The sequence below is a fragment of the Erythrolamprus reginae genome, chromosome Z (assembly GCF_031021105.1).
Source record: "Erythrolamprus reginae isolate rEryReg1 chromosome Z, rEryReg1.hap1, whole genome shotgun sequence".
Lineage (NCBI taxonomy): Eukaryota > Metazoa > Chordata > Lepidosauria > Squamata > Dipsadidae > Erythrolamprus > Erythrolamprus reginae.
This window is the reverse complement of record NC_091963.1, coordinates 342941-357485: the sequence shown is the minus strand read 5'-3', so window position 1 is coordinate 357485 and position 14545 is coordinate 342941. Positions and strand designations below refer to the sequence as shown.

The 14545-nt window shown below is 42.7% G+C and overlaps 2 protein-coding genes across 4 annotated transcripts; one reads left to right on the top strand and one right to left on the bottom strand.

Annotated features, from left to right (window-relative positions):
- Positions 1-2278: 2278 nt before the first annotated feature.
- On the top strand, positions 2279-7181 carry LRRC61 (leucine rich repeat containing 61). 2 transcript variants are annotated; one of them, XR_011560584.1, is made up of 2 exons: positions 2279-2365; positions 5298-5358. XR_011560584.1 is itself a non-coding variant. In XM_070767162.1 (2 exons), the coding sequence occupies exon 2, from the start codon at positions 5596-5598 to the stop codon at positions 6388-6390; it is 795 nt and encodes a 264-aa protein (XP_070623263.1). In that variant the 5' UTR covers positions 2306-2365; positions 5527-5595; the 3' UTR covers positions 6391-7181. The 2 variants fall into 2 exon arrangements, 1 of the variants encoding a protein (XP_070623263.1); XM_070767162.1 differs by lacking the exon at positions 5298-5358 and adding an exon at positions 5527-7181 and having other exon boundaries at positions 2306-2365.
- Positions 7182-7580: 399 nt separating this feature from the next.
- RARRES2 (retinoic acid receptor responder 2) lies at positions 7581-13380 on the bottom strand. Of its 2 annotated transcripts, XM_070767164.1 has the most exons (5): positions 13125-13377; positions 11515-11619; positions 9193-9297; positions 8272-8393; positions 7581-7734 (listed from the first exon to the last, which is right to left on the bottom strand). In XM_070767164.1, exons 1-4 carry the CDS (start codon positions 13293-13295, stop codon positions 8295-8297), a joined length of 480 nt encoding a protein of 159 aa, XP_070623265.1. In that variant the 5' UTR covers positions 13296-13377; the 3' UTR covers positions 7581-7734; positions 8272-8294. The 2 variants fall into 2 exon arrangements, with proteins under 2 accessions (XP_070623265.1, XP_070623266.1); XM_070767165.1 differs by lacking the exon at positions 8272-8393 and having other exon boundaries at positions 13125-13380.
- Positions 13381-14545: the final 1165 nt, after the last annotated feature.

The following is a 14545-nucleotide window of genomic DNA, read 5'->3' as shown; positions in this document are numbered from 1 at the left end:
CACATTCGACTTTGTACAGAACAAAGTATTGAACGAGGGTATTTCATTCATTCAGATCTAGGATGGGTTCTTTGAAGGTCCCTTTGATTTTTTTGTTTTGAGCAGAATATATATGGGGACCCGGATTGTGAGGGCTATAGGCTGATTCTCTGTTTAAAAAGTGCCATTGCTAACATGTTGTAAGCCGCCCTGAGTCTAAGGAGGACAGCATAAAAATCGAATAAATAAATAAAATAAATGAATGTCTATCTGTCTAGCTATCATCTATGTATCTATCTCATTCTATCTATCTCTATCTTTAGCTATATCTATTTATATCTGTCTTTCTATCTATCATCTATCTATCTATCATTATCATCTATATCTGTCTATATCTATATACACAAACACACACACACGTATATATATTATACGTGTATACATGTATATAAATAAATATATATATCTAGCTGTATCATCTAGCTATTATCTATCTATATATATCTATATCTATCTATATATCCATCTACATATATCTATTTCTGTCTACATCTACCCATATACAGTAGTCCCTCACCTATCACTGGTGTTACGTTCCAGACCCGGCCGCGATAGGTGAAATCCGCGATGGGGAATTTATCGACTGATAGTACTTATTTAAGTATTTATATTGTAATTGTTTGGTAAGTTTACATTGTTTTAAGTGTTTATAAACCCTTCCCACACAGTATTTATTTTAGATACAGTATTTAAATACAGTATTTACAATTTTAGATATATTTTTTTTGAAAAACTTGCCAATCGAGTTCCGTGGGCTGTTTAAATCTGACGATCGGCTTCCTCAAAAACCCGCAAATCAGCGAAGATCCGCAAATGATTTTCCTCATTAATATTTCTTGAAAACCCGCGATGAAGTGAAGCCGCAGTAGGTGAAGCGCGATATAGCGAGGGACTACTGTATATATACACCATCCTCATCTACATCCGTCTATCACTGGTGATATTCGCTAGTTGGGTCGTGAAACGTCTGTAAAAAATAATAATACTCCAGCTCAGAGATCTTCTTCCTCTTCCATTCCCTCATTCTTTCCTTCCTTTCTCTCTGCTTCCATCCTCTCTTTTTCCTTCCTTCCTCTTTCTTTCCCTCTCCTTCATTCCTCTCTTTTTGCTTCTTTCTTTCTCTCTATTCCTCCGTCCTCTTTTTCTTTCCTTCCTCCCCTTCATTCCCCTTTCCTTCCTTCCTCTTCTTCATTCCTCTCTTTTTACTTATTTCTTTCTTTCTCTCGCTCTCTTCCTCCATCTTGTTACTTTCTTCCTCCCTCCCTTTCCCTTTCTTTCTTTCTCCTTCATTCCTCTTTTTACTTTTTTTCTCTCCTATCCTCTCTTTTTCCTTCCTCCCTTTTTGCAACGAAGCTCAGGGAGGGTCAGGGAATCCTGGTTTAATGTGTGAATCTGGGCTTTGGTGTCGAGTTGGCCCCACGAGCAGGTCGAAAGGTGGCTAGTCGATTTCCTCGATCAATCGACAGCCGATAAGGTTTTAATCAACAAGGCAACTTTGGAAAAGCCAATACTCGGATGTAACCATGCAACCTCCATGGAAGAGACGTTTGACCCTCCCTTCTGTGAATGAAGGAAGGAAAAAGAGGAAAAAAGGAGGGAAGGAAGGAAGGAAAAAGGAAGTGAGAAAGAAGAAGGAAGGAAGGAGAGAAAGGGAAGGAGGAAAGGAAGGAGAAAAAAAGAATAGCTAACTCAGAAAGATAGATAAATAGAAAGAAAGATAGATAGATGGAAAGATGGATGGAAGGAAGGAAAATAAAAAGGAGACTAGGTAGGTAGGGATAGATAGAAAAAAAGGAAGAAGATAGGTAGCTAGCTAACTCGAAAGATAGATAGGTAGGTAGATGAGAGAGAGAGAGAGGATAGATAGAGAGGTAGGGGGATAGAGAAAGAGAAAAAGAAAGGAGGGAGAAAAAAAGAAGGAAGGAGAGGGAGGAAGGAGGGAGGGAGGAAGAAAAAGCCAGGATGGAAGGTGGAAGGAAGGAAGAGGGAGGGAGCAAGAAAGAAAGAGGAGAGAAGGAAAGAAAATGAGAGGAAGAAAAAGAGAAAGAAAGAAAGGGGGAGGGAGAAGGAAGGGAGGAAGAAAGAAAGAAAAAAAACAAATGGAGGGAGCGGACGTTCTCCCTCCAACCCCTCCCCGCCCGCCCCTCGGCCGCCCCCTCCGCATTTTTTCCTCCCCTTCCCTTTCAAGCGCGGCGCCTTTAAACCTCCCCCTCCCCGCCCTCTTTTCCAGACCCAGGATCCCGCCGCCGCGTCGCCTTGGCAACGCGGGGGGGGGGAAGAGTGGCTTCTGCCCGGAGGGAGGAGGAAGAAGAGGAAGAGCCGAAGGGTAAAGCGGGGGGAGGCTAAAAAAAGAGTGGGGTCTGTTTAACCGCCGCCCCCCGCCCGCCAAAAGAGGGAGGAGGGAGGATGATATAAAAAGTGGTCCAGCGGGGGGGGTGGGGGGGCGTTGCCATGGCGACGACCGGCCCTTTAAAAGATGCTATTAAAAGGAAAATGGATTCTCTTTTTTTCCCCTTTATTTTTTTCTTCCCCCTGCCCCGTTTTTTTGCGGGGACCCCCCCTCCGTTTGGGAGGAGGGCTTTTCCCCCGCGGGAAGGGGAACTCGGGATCCCCCAAAAAATAATAGTGTGAGGGGGGCTCCCCCCCAGCAGCAGCCACTCCTTGGAGAACCCCCCCCCCTAGTAACCATGTTTTGATGGACAGTTGCCGAGGGGGGGTCGCCCACCAGCATTCCATCACTGGGTGGATGTGGTGGGTGTTTCTTGGGAGGGTGTTTAAAGGTCAAGCGCCCCCCCACGCCCCCCTGCTTGAGGATTAGCGCCTTGGGCAGACCGGTCATGTTTTGAACAAGATGCCAAAGGGAGATTTGGTGTGGGGGATGGGAGAGGTTGGGGGGCTTTCCAGGAACACATACACCCCCACCAGAACAAGGGGGCTCTTAGTGAATTCTTGTTTGGTTTTTGTTTCTGTTTTTATTTTGTTTTGTTTTATTTTTATGTTATGTTATGTTGTGTGACATAGAATAGAATAGAATAGAATTTTTATTGGCCAAGTGTGAGTGGACACACAAGGAATTTGTCTTGGTGCAGATGCTCTCAACATACATAAAAGAAAAAGAGACATTTGTCAAGAGTCATGTGGTACAACACTTAATGACTGTCACAGGGGTCAAATAAGTAATCAGGAAACAAACAATGTTAATAAAAATCTTAGGATACAAGCAACAAGTTACAGTCATACAGTCCGAAGTGGGAGGAAAAAAATGATAGGAATGATGAGAAAAAACTAGTAGAATAGAAGTGCAGATTTAGTAGAAAGTCTGACAGTGTTGAGGGAATTATTTGTTTAGTAGAGTGATGGCATTCGGGAAAAACTGTTCTTGTGTCTTGTTGTCTTGGTGTGCAGTGCTCTGTAGTGACATTTTGAGGGTAGGAGCTGAAACAGTTTATGTCCAGGATGCGAGGGGTCAGTCAATATTTCCTCCGCCCTCTTTTTGACTTGTGCAGTCTACAGGTCCTCAGTGGAAGGCAGGTTGGCAGCCATTGGTTTGTTCTGCAGTTCTGATTCTCCTCTGAAGTCCATGTTGGTCCTGTTGGTTTGCAGCACCAAACCAGATAGTTATAGAGGTGCATACAAATCCAATAAATAAATAATAATAAATATTATATTATTTAGTTTATTTCATTTCATTTCATTTTTTTATATTTTATTTTATTTTTATTATTTATTTAATTTTTTATTAGATTTCCATGCCGGCCTTCTCAAGGCAACTCAGATTTTATTTTTTTTTAAAAAATAATTTAAATTTTTATTCTTTATTGGCTTTGTTGTGAGTCTTTTTTGTTGTACTGTATTTTTATTTTTTTATTCTTTTTTTTTTTAAACTCCTGATTTGATTCGATGCCTTTTGCTTTGCTCTTTTTATCATTCGATTTGATTTGTTCGCTTGGATTTGCGTTTGATTCCTTTTGATTTCTTCTTCGGTGTTTGACTTGCTGGTTACATTTTATTTTATTTCTTAGAAACATAGAAGTCTGACGGCAGAAAAAGACCTCCTGCTCCATCTAGTCTGCCCTTATACTATTTCCTGTGTTTTATCTTAGGATAGATATATGTTTATCCCAGGCATGTTTAAATTCAGTTCCTATGGATTGACCAACCACGTCTGCTGGAAGTTTGTTCCAAGGATCTACTACTCTTTCAGTGAAATAATATTTTCTCATGTTGCTTTTGATCTTTCCCCCAACTAACTTCAGATTGTGTCCCCTTGTTCTTGTGTTCACTTTCCTATTAAAAACACTTCCCTCCTGAACCTTATTTAACCCTTTAACCTATTTAAATGTCTCGATCATGTCCCCCCTTTTCCTTCTGTCCTCCAGACTCTACAGATTGAGTCCATGAAGTCTTTCCTGATACGTTTTATGCTTAAGACCTTCCACCATTTCTTCTTTGATTCGATTCCTTTTTATTTTTCTCTTTATTGTTTGATTGATATTTTTTGTTTGATTTTGATTCAATTCCTTTTGATTGATTCTTTGATTTCTATATCACTTGATGGTTTTGTTTTATTTTATTATTTGATCCAATTTATTTTATTTTATTATTTGATTGATATTCCTTTTATTTTTCTCTTTATCGTTTGATTTATATTTGTTTTGTTTTGATTCCTTTTATTTTGATTTATTGTTTAGATTTATATTTGATTTGTTTTGTTTGATTTTGATTCGATTCCTTTTATTTTGATTTGATTTCTATATCACTTGATGGTTTAATTTTATTATTTGATTTGATTCCTTTTATTTTGATTTATTCTTTGATTTCTACATCAATTGATGGTTTTATTATTTGATTTGATTCCTTTTTATTTTTCTCTTTAGCGTTTGGTTTATTTTTGATTTCTTTTGTTTGATTTTTATTTGATTCCTTTTATTTTTTTATTTTGTATTTGATTTCTATATCACAATGGAGATAGAGGGGAGGCATGCAAATCTAATAAATAATAATAAAATAATAATAAAATAATAATCATAATCATAATATTGCTCAAAAAATAAATGGAACAATCAATCCATTTTTCTTTCTTATCTCTTTTGAATTGAATATATTGCATAAAGATTTGTAAACAAGAAATGTAATGGAAATGGGCTAGGATCTGTAAATGCATCTCAATGGTCCTTTACAGATCCTAGCCAGAAAAAAAGGAAGTAGAGGGTTAGCATCTTGATTTTTGCCCCTTTCCCCCTTTTCCCCTTCTTTAGATCGGACCAATCCTTCTGTGATCACAAAGCGAGGAATTAAGAAGAACGCGGATTATCTCTTTTGAATTGAATATATTGCATAAAGATTTGTAAACAAGAAATGTAATGGAAATGGGCTAGGATCTGTAAATGCATCTCAATGGTCCTTTACAGATCCTAGCCAGAAAAAAAGGAAGTAGAGGGTTAGCATCTTGATTTTTGCCCCTTTCCCCCTTTTCCCCTTCTTTAGATCGGACCAATCCTTCTGTGATCACAAAGCGAGGAATTAAGAAGAACGCGGATTATCAGAGGAACCAAAATGGATTTCCGGAACGAGAAAAGCAATGATCCCGACCCCAATGGGAAAATCACCGTCCATTTTCTCAAAACCCGGACAGGACAATTTGATCTTGAGTCCATCCTGATGTTGAAGCTCCGAGGATTCGGGATCGTCGACTTGGGTTGTCTCGGTGAGTGCACCAACTTGGAGCGGCTGGACCTGTCAGGCAACGGGCTGACCCACTTGGGCCCGCTGGCGACGCTAAAGGCCTTGTTGGTCCTCAACGTCGCCGCCAACCGTATCTCAAATTTGGACCCGCTCGCGGGCTGTGAGAGTTTACAGAGTCTTGACGCGGCTGGAAATATCATCCGCAATGCGCAACAGCTTCAATCCCTGACTGGGTTACGGAATCTGGACAACTTACGTTTCCGCAACGCGAGGGCTCGTCTCAGTAATCCGCTCTGTGATGCAGCCGCCTACCCATCTGTTTTGGTGGAGATGTTTCCACGGGTCAAAATCGTGGATGGTGAACGCGTCTCAGGACCCGGGAGCGAGGTCTACCAGCTGTGCAAGGACCTGGATCGCTCACTGCAGCGTCGCTGCGACGGGACGGGTCTCAGTGAGACGGACCGATGGGCCCAGCCTTGGGTGGAAGGAGGCTACTGGGAGGTCCAACCGCCGCGGAGAAGCTCCATTATGGAGGAAGCTTACAAGCAGTTCAACGAGGCCTTGTTGGAGTGTCGGGAGTTGAGTAAGCAGGCCGAGCAGAGCATTGGTCAAGCTGAGCGGGTGCTCGGAGTGGGGCGAGCCGATGCCAACTCATACCTCTTTTGAGGGTGCTGAGGAAGGGTTCTATGATTTGCCGTGGTCAACTCGCCACAACTGACCAACTCAACAGAACCAACTCTCGATGCCAGACTAGGTATGGCCAATTATCTATGGGCAACTCACCACAACTAACTTGGCATGGGCATCGCTCAACGGTCAACTAGACATGGCCAACTTCCCATATCTAACTCCCCATGTCCAACTCTCCATGGATAACTCATGGACAAATCTCCATGTCCAACTCTCCTTGGCCATTTCTCTATGTCCAACTCATGTTCAACTCATGCCCAACTCTTCATGCTCAACTCTCCATGCCCAACTCTTCATGCTCAACTCTCCATGCCCAACTCTCTATGCCCAACTCATGGCCAACTCTCCATATTCAACTCTTTATAGCCAACTCTCCATGGACAACTGATGGACAACTCTCAATGCCCAACTCATACCCAACTCTCAATGCCCAACTCATGGCCAGCTCTCCTTGGCCAACTCATGGCCAACTCTCTATGGCCAACTAATGCTCAACTCTTTATGGCCAACTCATGGCCAACTCTCCTTGGCTAACTCATGGCCAACTCTTCATGGCCAACTCTCCTTGACCAACTCTCCATGGCCAACTCTCTGTGGCCAACTAGGCATGGCCAATTTTCCATGGTCTTCGCTTCCGATGGAGGAACCGAACTGTGAGTCCAAACGGAAGGAAGCCTCCTCAGGATAAGGAGCAAAACCTCTTCAAGAAAAAGAAGAAGAAATTGAATTAGTAAATTAATAGTAAAACAATAAAAAAAGAAAACCCAGAACATTGTTTGTGCCTCTTGGGGAAAAAATAAATAAGCACGTTGGTGGAAGAAGTGCCCCCTGCGATTTTGGGGGGAGGGTCCAAGCCAATCGGGCGGGAGACCAACAATAACTCCACATAGCGGCGTCGGGGTGTGGGGAGGGCGTGAACATCTCCGGGCCCATGAAATTCGCTTTGCGGGGCCAATTCCAGCTTCCAAGGAGCGTCTTCCTCTTCTGATCGAAGGAATGGATTGTTTGCATGAACAGAAGGAAGCCTCCTAGGTAATAAGGAGTGAAACCTCTTTGGGGACAAAAACCAGCTTTTTGTGTGGTAGTGACCCGGAACGACCATCAATCATTTCCCACCCTGTTCCCTTCCAGGGACGATGGGTCGCTGGGAAGAAATGACAGACACCTTTTGAAAAACTGGCTTGTAATTTTATTGGGCGAATGGGGAGGGGAGAGGAGAGGCGAGCATAGTGTGTAGATGCTTCCAGAAGCGGATTTCTGTCAAAGAGGGGGGGCACGGCCTGGATGATTGCTGGGTGCCACTCGGCCGAGTCCACACAGCTGTGTAGTCGAGGGAGAGAGAGGGAGAGAAAGAAAGAAAAGAGAGAGAGACTCCAGTTAGTAATCGCCTTTAAAAAGAAAGAGGAGAAGGAAGAAGAAAAGGAGAAGGAGGAAGGGGAGGAGGAGGAAAAGGAGGAAGAGGAGGAGGAAGAGCAGGTGGAGGAGGAAGAGGAGGAGGTGGAGGAAAGGAGGAGGAGGAAGAGGAAATGGAGGAAGAGGAGGTGGAGGGAAAGGAAGAAATGAAGAGGAGGCGGAGGAAAAATGGAGGAAGAGGAGAAGGAGGAAGAGGAAGAAGAGGTAGAGGAGAAGAGGAAGAAATAGAGAAGAGGAAGAGGAGGAGGAAGAAGAGGAGGAGGTGGAGGAAGAGGAGAAGGAGGAAGAAATGGAGAAAGAGGAGGAAGAGGAAGAAATAGAGGAAGATAAAGAAGAGGTAGAGGAGGAGGAGGAAGAAGAAATAGAGGAAGACGTAGAGGAGGAAGAAGAGGAGGAGGTGGAGGAAGAGTAGGAGATAGGAAGAAGATGAAGAATCCCGCCTACCTGCCCAGGTGCGCCACGAATGATCAGGAAGGCCGCCCCACTGAGAAGCCGAGCTTGCCCGGCAGATACTCATTGGCCAACTTGACCACCTGGCATTCCTCTTCCTGCTTTCTCTTCACTTCCTGCGCAGAGGGAGGGAAGGGGGGAGAAACCTTGGGGGGGTCAGGCTAGATGCCCCTCCGAAGCATCCTTCATTCTCTCTTTCCTTCTTCCTCCCTCCCTTCTTCCCTCTTTTCTTCCTTCCTTCCTTCCTTCTCCTCTTCTTTCTTTTTATTTTGTTCGTTCTTCATTCTTCCTTCCTTCCATCCTTATTTCCTTCTTCCTTCCTTCTTTCCTTTCTTCCTCTCCCTCCCTTCCTCCCTCCCTTCCTCCTCCTCTTCTTTCTCTTTCTTTTCCTTCCTTCCTCCTTCCTTCCTTTCCTCCTCCTCTTCCTCCTCCTTTTTTTCCTTCCTTCCTGACTCAGTTGAGTGGTAGGGGATCAGACTAGATGGCCTCCGAGGGTCCCTTCCGAGTCTCATTCGCTTCTCAATCCCTCCCCGGTGGCAGGGATAAATCAATAAATTGATAAATCAATAAATCGATAAAATAAACAAATTAATAAATTAATGAATTGATAAACTGATAAATTGACAAAATAATTTAAGAAAAACTGACAAATTAAATTAATAAATTAATAAATATTAAATTAATAAAATAAATATTAATAAAATAATAAAATAAATATTAATAAATTAATAGATTACATTAATGCATTAATACATTAATACACAAATAAAGAAATAAACGAAATAATAAATATATTTTCGAGGTCATCTAGGCTGACCCCCAAATCTAGAAACGAGGCGAGATTCAAAGAATGGTATTTCCGAGGGGTTCGGGTGGAGGCAGAGCTTAGAATTTGGGGGGATTTTCCGCACCCACCTGAAAAATGGGATTGTGTTCGGATAAACAGCGGAGCGATTTCTTGATGACGGTTCTGGGATCGGCGGAATCGAACTTGAAGCATGCCAGGCATTTCTGCCTCCTCTGGAGAGAGAGAACGAGAAAGAGAAAGAGAGAAAGAGAAGGAGAATCAAAGAGGAAAAGAAAAAAGGCAGAAAGAGATAGGAACAGATGATGAGAAAAAAGAGGGAAGGGGGAAATAATGAAAGAAGAGAGAAAGAGAGAAAAAGGAATGAGAGAGAAAAAAATGACAGAGATAGGAAAAGAAGATGAGACAGAAAAACAAAAGAGAAAGAAAGAGAGAAGGGGGAGAGAAAGAATGAGAAAGAAAAAGAACGTGAAAGGAAGAGGAAAAACGAAAAGTAAGAAAGAGAGAATGAGAAAGAAAAAGGCAGAAAGAAAGTGATGTGAAAACATTATGAGACAGAAAAATAATAGAACAAAAGAGGGAAGGGAGAAAGAAAGGAAAGAAAGAGAAGAGAAAGAGAGAGAAGAAGAGTGAAAGAGGAAAAGAGAGAGGAGAATGAAAGAGGAAAAGAGAGACAGGGAAGGAGTCAGAGGAAAAGAGAGAGGGGGAGAGTGAGAGAGGAAAAGAGGAGAAAGAAAAAAGGCAGAAAGAAAGAGATGGGTAAAGACAACAAGAAAGAAAGAGGAAAGGGTGGAGAGAATGAAAGAATGAGAAAGAAAAAGAGAAAAAACAAAAGGGGAGAAAGAAAAATGAGAGGAAAGAAAAAGAAAGGAGATAGAAAGAAAGAAATGGAAAAAAGAAAGAAAAGTGGGGAAAGAGAAAGAAAAAGAAAGAAAAATGAGAGAAAGAGGAGGGAAAAAGAGAAAGAGAAAGGGAGAGAAAGAGGAAAAGAGAGAGAGAATGAGAGGGAAAGAGGAAAAGAGAAAGAAAAGAAAATAGAAAAAGAGAAAGAGAAAGAAAAGGGGGAGAGAAAGAAAGAACGAGAGAGAGAAAAAGCGAGGGGAAAAAAGAAGAGAGAGAGAAAGAAAAAGAAGGTTAAAGAAAAAAAGAATGAATTTCATTTCATTTATTCTACCCAATCCCACCCAATCCCGTAGGACTCAGAAAAAGAGGGAAGGAAAAAAGAAAGAAAGAAAGTGAGAAAGAGAAAAAAAGAAGGGGGGAAAAGAGAAAGAAGGAAAAATAAAAGAGTGAGAGAAACAGAAGGAGAGGGAAAAAGAGAAGGCGAATAGAGAAAGAGAAAGAAAGGAAGGAAGGAAGAAAGGAAGGAAAGAAAAAGCAAAAGAGAGGGAAAAAAGAAAAAATAGAAAGGGGAGAGAGATTGAGAGAAAAAAAAGAAAAAGAAAGAAAATTGAGACAGAGGAAAAAATGTAAAAGAAAGAAAGAAAAGGAGGGAAGGAAAAAAAAGCAAGAGAGTAAGAAGAGAGAGAGAGAGAGAAAGAAAGAAAGAAATGTAAAGAAAGAAAGAAAGGAAGGGAGGGAGAGAGGGAAAAACAGACAGACAAACCATTGTTAAGTTCCCCACGGATCCCCATAGGAAAAATTGTGCCCGTTCAGCCTCAAAAATAGTTTATAACCAAACCGTTGGCCAGCGGAACTACCTGCCACTGGAAGTGGCGAGCGCTTCATTGCAAGCAGAGATTGGACGGCCCCTTTTGTCTCCCTCTCGGCCGGGGGAGGGGGGCCACACTAGAAGACCTGGAGGACCTCCGAGTCTTCGGAGAGGGGTGGCATACAAATGTAATAAATTATTATTATTATTATTATTATTATTATTATTATTATTATTTGAGGTCAGTCCATCTGCTTGCGTGAGGGGTTTGGGTTGGATGACCTCATGGGGTCCCTTCCCCAGGTTGCGAAAATGCCTTGAAGAGAGAAAGAAGGGAAGGAAGGAAGGAAGGAAGGAAGGAAGGAAGGAAGGAAAAGAAATTAATAATAATAATAATAATAATAATAATAATAATTTATTAGATTTGTATGCCGCCCCTCTCAGGAGACTAGGGACAGCATACAAATGAAGGAAGAAAGGAAGGAAGGAAAGAAGGAAGGAAGGAAAGAAGGAAGGAAGGAAAGAGAAAGAAAGGAAAAGAGAAAGAAAATAAGAGAGAGAGAGAAAGGGAAAGAGAGAGAATGAGAAAGAACGCAAGAGAGAAGAAAGAAAAAGAAAGAAAGAAGAGGAAAGAAAGAAAGAAAGAAAGAAAGAAAGAAAGAAAGACAAAGAAAAAAGAGTGCATATCTTTTTGGGAGGTTTGGGGGCTTACGCAACGAACCACTTTCACAACATATTGTTCCGGGAAAGGGAAAGTGTGTGTATTTGTGTGTGTACTCACCCCGCCGGCTTTGATCTGGCAGCTCTGGCTGCGCCACTGATGTTTTCGACAGGCAGTCTGGAAGAGGTCCATTTCCAACTGGACGTAGGTACCCATCCGTAAAACCTGGGAGTAGCCAGAGAGTCCGAAGGGAAAGTCAAATGCCAGACGGAGGACATTACAATGGGAAGCGAAGGAAGATTTCCATTCACAGCTAAAGAATGGATGGATTCTTTCTTTCTTTCTCTCCTTCCTTCCTCCCATCCACCCTCCCTTTCTTTCTCTCCTTCCTTCCTCTTCTCTCCTTTCTCTTTTTCCTTCCTCCCTTCCTCACTCTCCCTTCCTTCCTGCTCTTTCTCTTTCTCTTTTTCCTTCCTCCCTTCCTTCCTTCCTCACTCTCCTTCCTTCCTCTCTTTCGCTCCTTTCTCTTTTTCCTTCCTCCTTCGTTCCTTCCTCCCTCTCCTTCCTTGCTCTCTTTCGCTCCTTTCTTTTTCCTTCCTCCCTTTCCTTCCTTCCTCTTTCTCTCCTTTCTTTTTCCTTCCTCCCTCCCTCCCTTCCTCACTCTCCTTCCTTCCTCTCTTTCTCTCCTTTCTCTTTTTCCTCCCTCCCTCCCTTCCTTCCACACTCTCCTCCCTTCCTCTCTTTCTTTCCTTTCTCTTTTTCCTCCCTTCCTTCCTTACTCTCCTTCCTTCCTCTTTCTCTTTTTCCTTCCTCCCTTTGTTCCTTCCTTCCTCTCTTCCTCTCCTCTCTTTTTCCTCCCACCCACCCTTCCTCCCTCTCCTTCCTTCCTCTCTTTCTCTCCTTTCTCTTTTTCCTTCCTTCCTTCCTTCTTCTCATTCTCCTTCCTTCTCCTCTTTCTCTCCTTCCTTCCTCTCTTCCTCTACTTTCTCTTTTTCCTTCCTTCTTTCCTTCCTTCATCTCACTCTCCTTCCTTCCTCTCTTTCTCTCCTTATTTCCTCTTTCTATTTTTCCTTCTTTCCTTCCTTCCTCCTTCTCTCCTTCCTTCCTCTTTCTCTCCTTCCTCTCTCCCTTCATCTTTCTTTCTTTCTCTTCTTCCTCCCTCTCTTTCTCATCTTTCTTTTTCCTTCCATCCTTCCTTCCTTTCTCTATATTTCTCTTGTTCCTATATCTCTTTCTCTCCTTCCTAATTTTCCTTCCTTCATTCCTCTCCTTCTCTCCCGCCTCTTTCTTTCTCCTTTTCTTCTTTCTTCCTCCCTTCCTCTTTCTCTCCTTCCACTCTTTCCTTCTTTCCTCCCTCCCTCCCATTCTTTCTTTCTTTTTCTCTTTCCTTTTTCCTTCTTTCGTCCTTCCTTCTTTCTCTTTCTTCCTTGCTTCCTCTTTCTCTCCTTCCTCCCTTTTTCCTTCTTTCCTCCCTCCCTCTTTCTCTCTCTTTCTCTCCTTCCTCTTTTTCCTTTTCCTCCCTCTCCCTCTCTTTCGTTTTTTATTTCTCTTTCTCCCTCTTTCTCTTTCTTTCTCTACTCTTTCTCTCTCTCCTTCCTTCCCTTCCTCCTTTCCCTTCCTTTCCCTCTCTCTCTCTCCCTTTCTTTCCATCTTTCCTGCCTTCCTATCCGACCGAAGCCCGCCTCCCCGCCCTCCTCCGCTCCCACGCGGGTTCGAGCCCGGCCACCGACCTCCACCACTTCCCGGGCTGTCTCCCCTCGGAAGGCCGCCTGGACCAGGTTCCGCCCGTGGAAATCCTCCAGGACTTTCTCCGCCGCTCTGTTGGCCACCCCGCCGGCCGCCCCGCCGGCCTCAATCAGGACTAGCAACACGCCCGCCAGCAGCAACCAACGACGGGACATGATGGAAGTTTGGGGTGGGTTTTTTTTCCCTTTTCTGCGCCCGCCCGTTTGTTTTGGAGTTTTGGGGGCAGGGCGGGACGGGAGGCGGGGTTCACAGTCCACGCCCCCTCCCTTCCCCCCCCTCCCCACGCGGCTCCGTTAAGGGCTTCCTTTTTCGGGGGGGAGTTACGAAAGCAAGGAGTTCCTTCCTCCCTCTCCTCTCCCTCCTTCTTTCTTTCTTTTTTCTCTTTCTATCACCTATCTATCTATCTCTACCTTTCTATCCATCCATCCATATCTATCTAACTATTTATCTATCTATTCATCCATCCATCCATCTATAGCTATCTATATCTATCTATCTATCTATCTATCTATCTATCAATCATCTACCTACCTACCTACCCACTTATCTATCTATCTATCTATCTATCTATCTATTTATCTATCCATATATATCATCTATCTATCTGTCTGTCTGTCTATCTATAGCTATCTATCTATCATCTATCTATCAACCATCTATAGCTATCTATCTATCTTTCTATCTATCCATCCATCTATAGCTATCTCTATCTATCTATCTATCATCTACCTACCTACCTACCTACGTACCTACTTACCTATCTATCTATCATAGCCATCCATATCTCTCTCTATATATATATACATATATATATATATATATAATATATATATATATATATTTGGATAGAGAGATAGATAGATAGATAGATAGATAGATAGATAGATAGATAGATAGATAGATAGATAGATAGATAGATAGATAGATAGATAGATAGATATGGATGGCTATGATAGATAGATAGATCGGTAAGTAGGTACGTAGGTACGTAGGTGATAGATAGATAGATAGATAGATAGATAGATAGATAGATAGATAGATAGATAGATAGATAGATAGAGATATAGAGGTTTCTTCCCGTGTAGGATTTGGAAATTTCTGGCGACGTTTCGACGAGGTCCCACTCGTCATCTTCAGGCTGGTGTTTCTGGCCTTGTACTAGGGCAAACACAGCGAGACCTGAGCTGCCTTCCTTCTATAAATACTGGTGGCTGGGTGTGGTTTGATGGCTTAGCAATTGCCTACTGCGTAGAAACTTCCTGGTGAGTCAGTGGGGTAACACCTGGGGTCGTTGATGTAACTGAGGTAAGCTGATTAGTTAATGGTTGTGGATTAGGGGTGATATTCTGAGTAGTTGGAGCTTGCAGGCTACTTGATTGTTTTGCAATTTGTGTTCTGAGTCTGG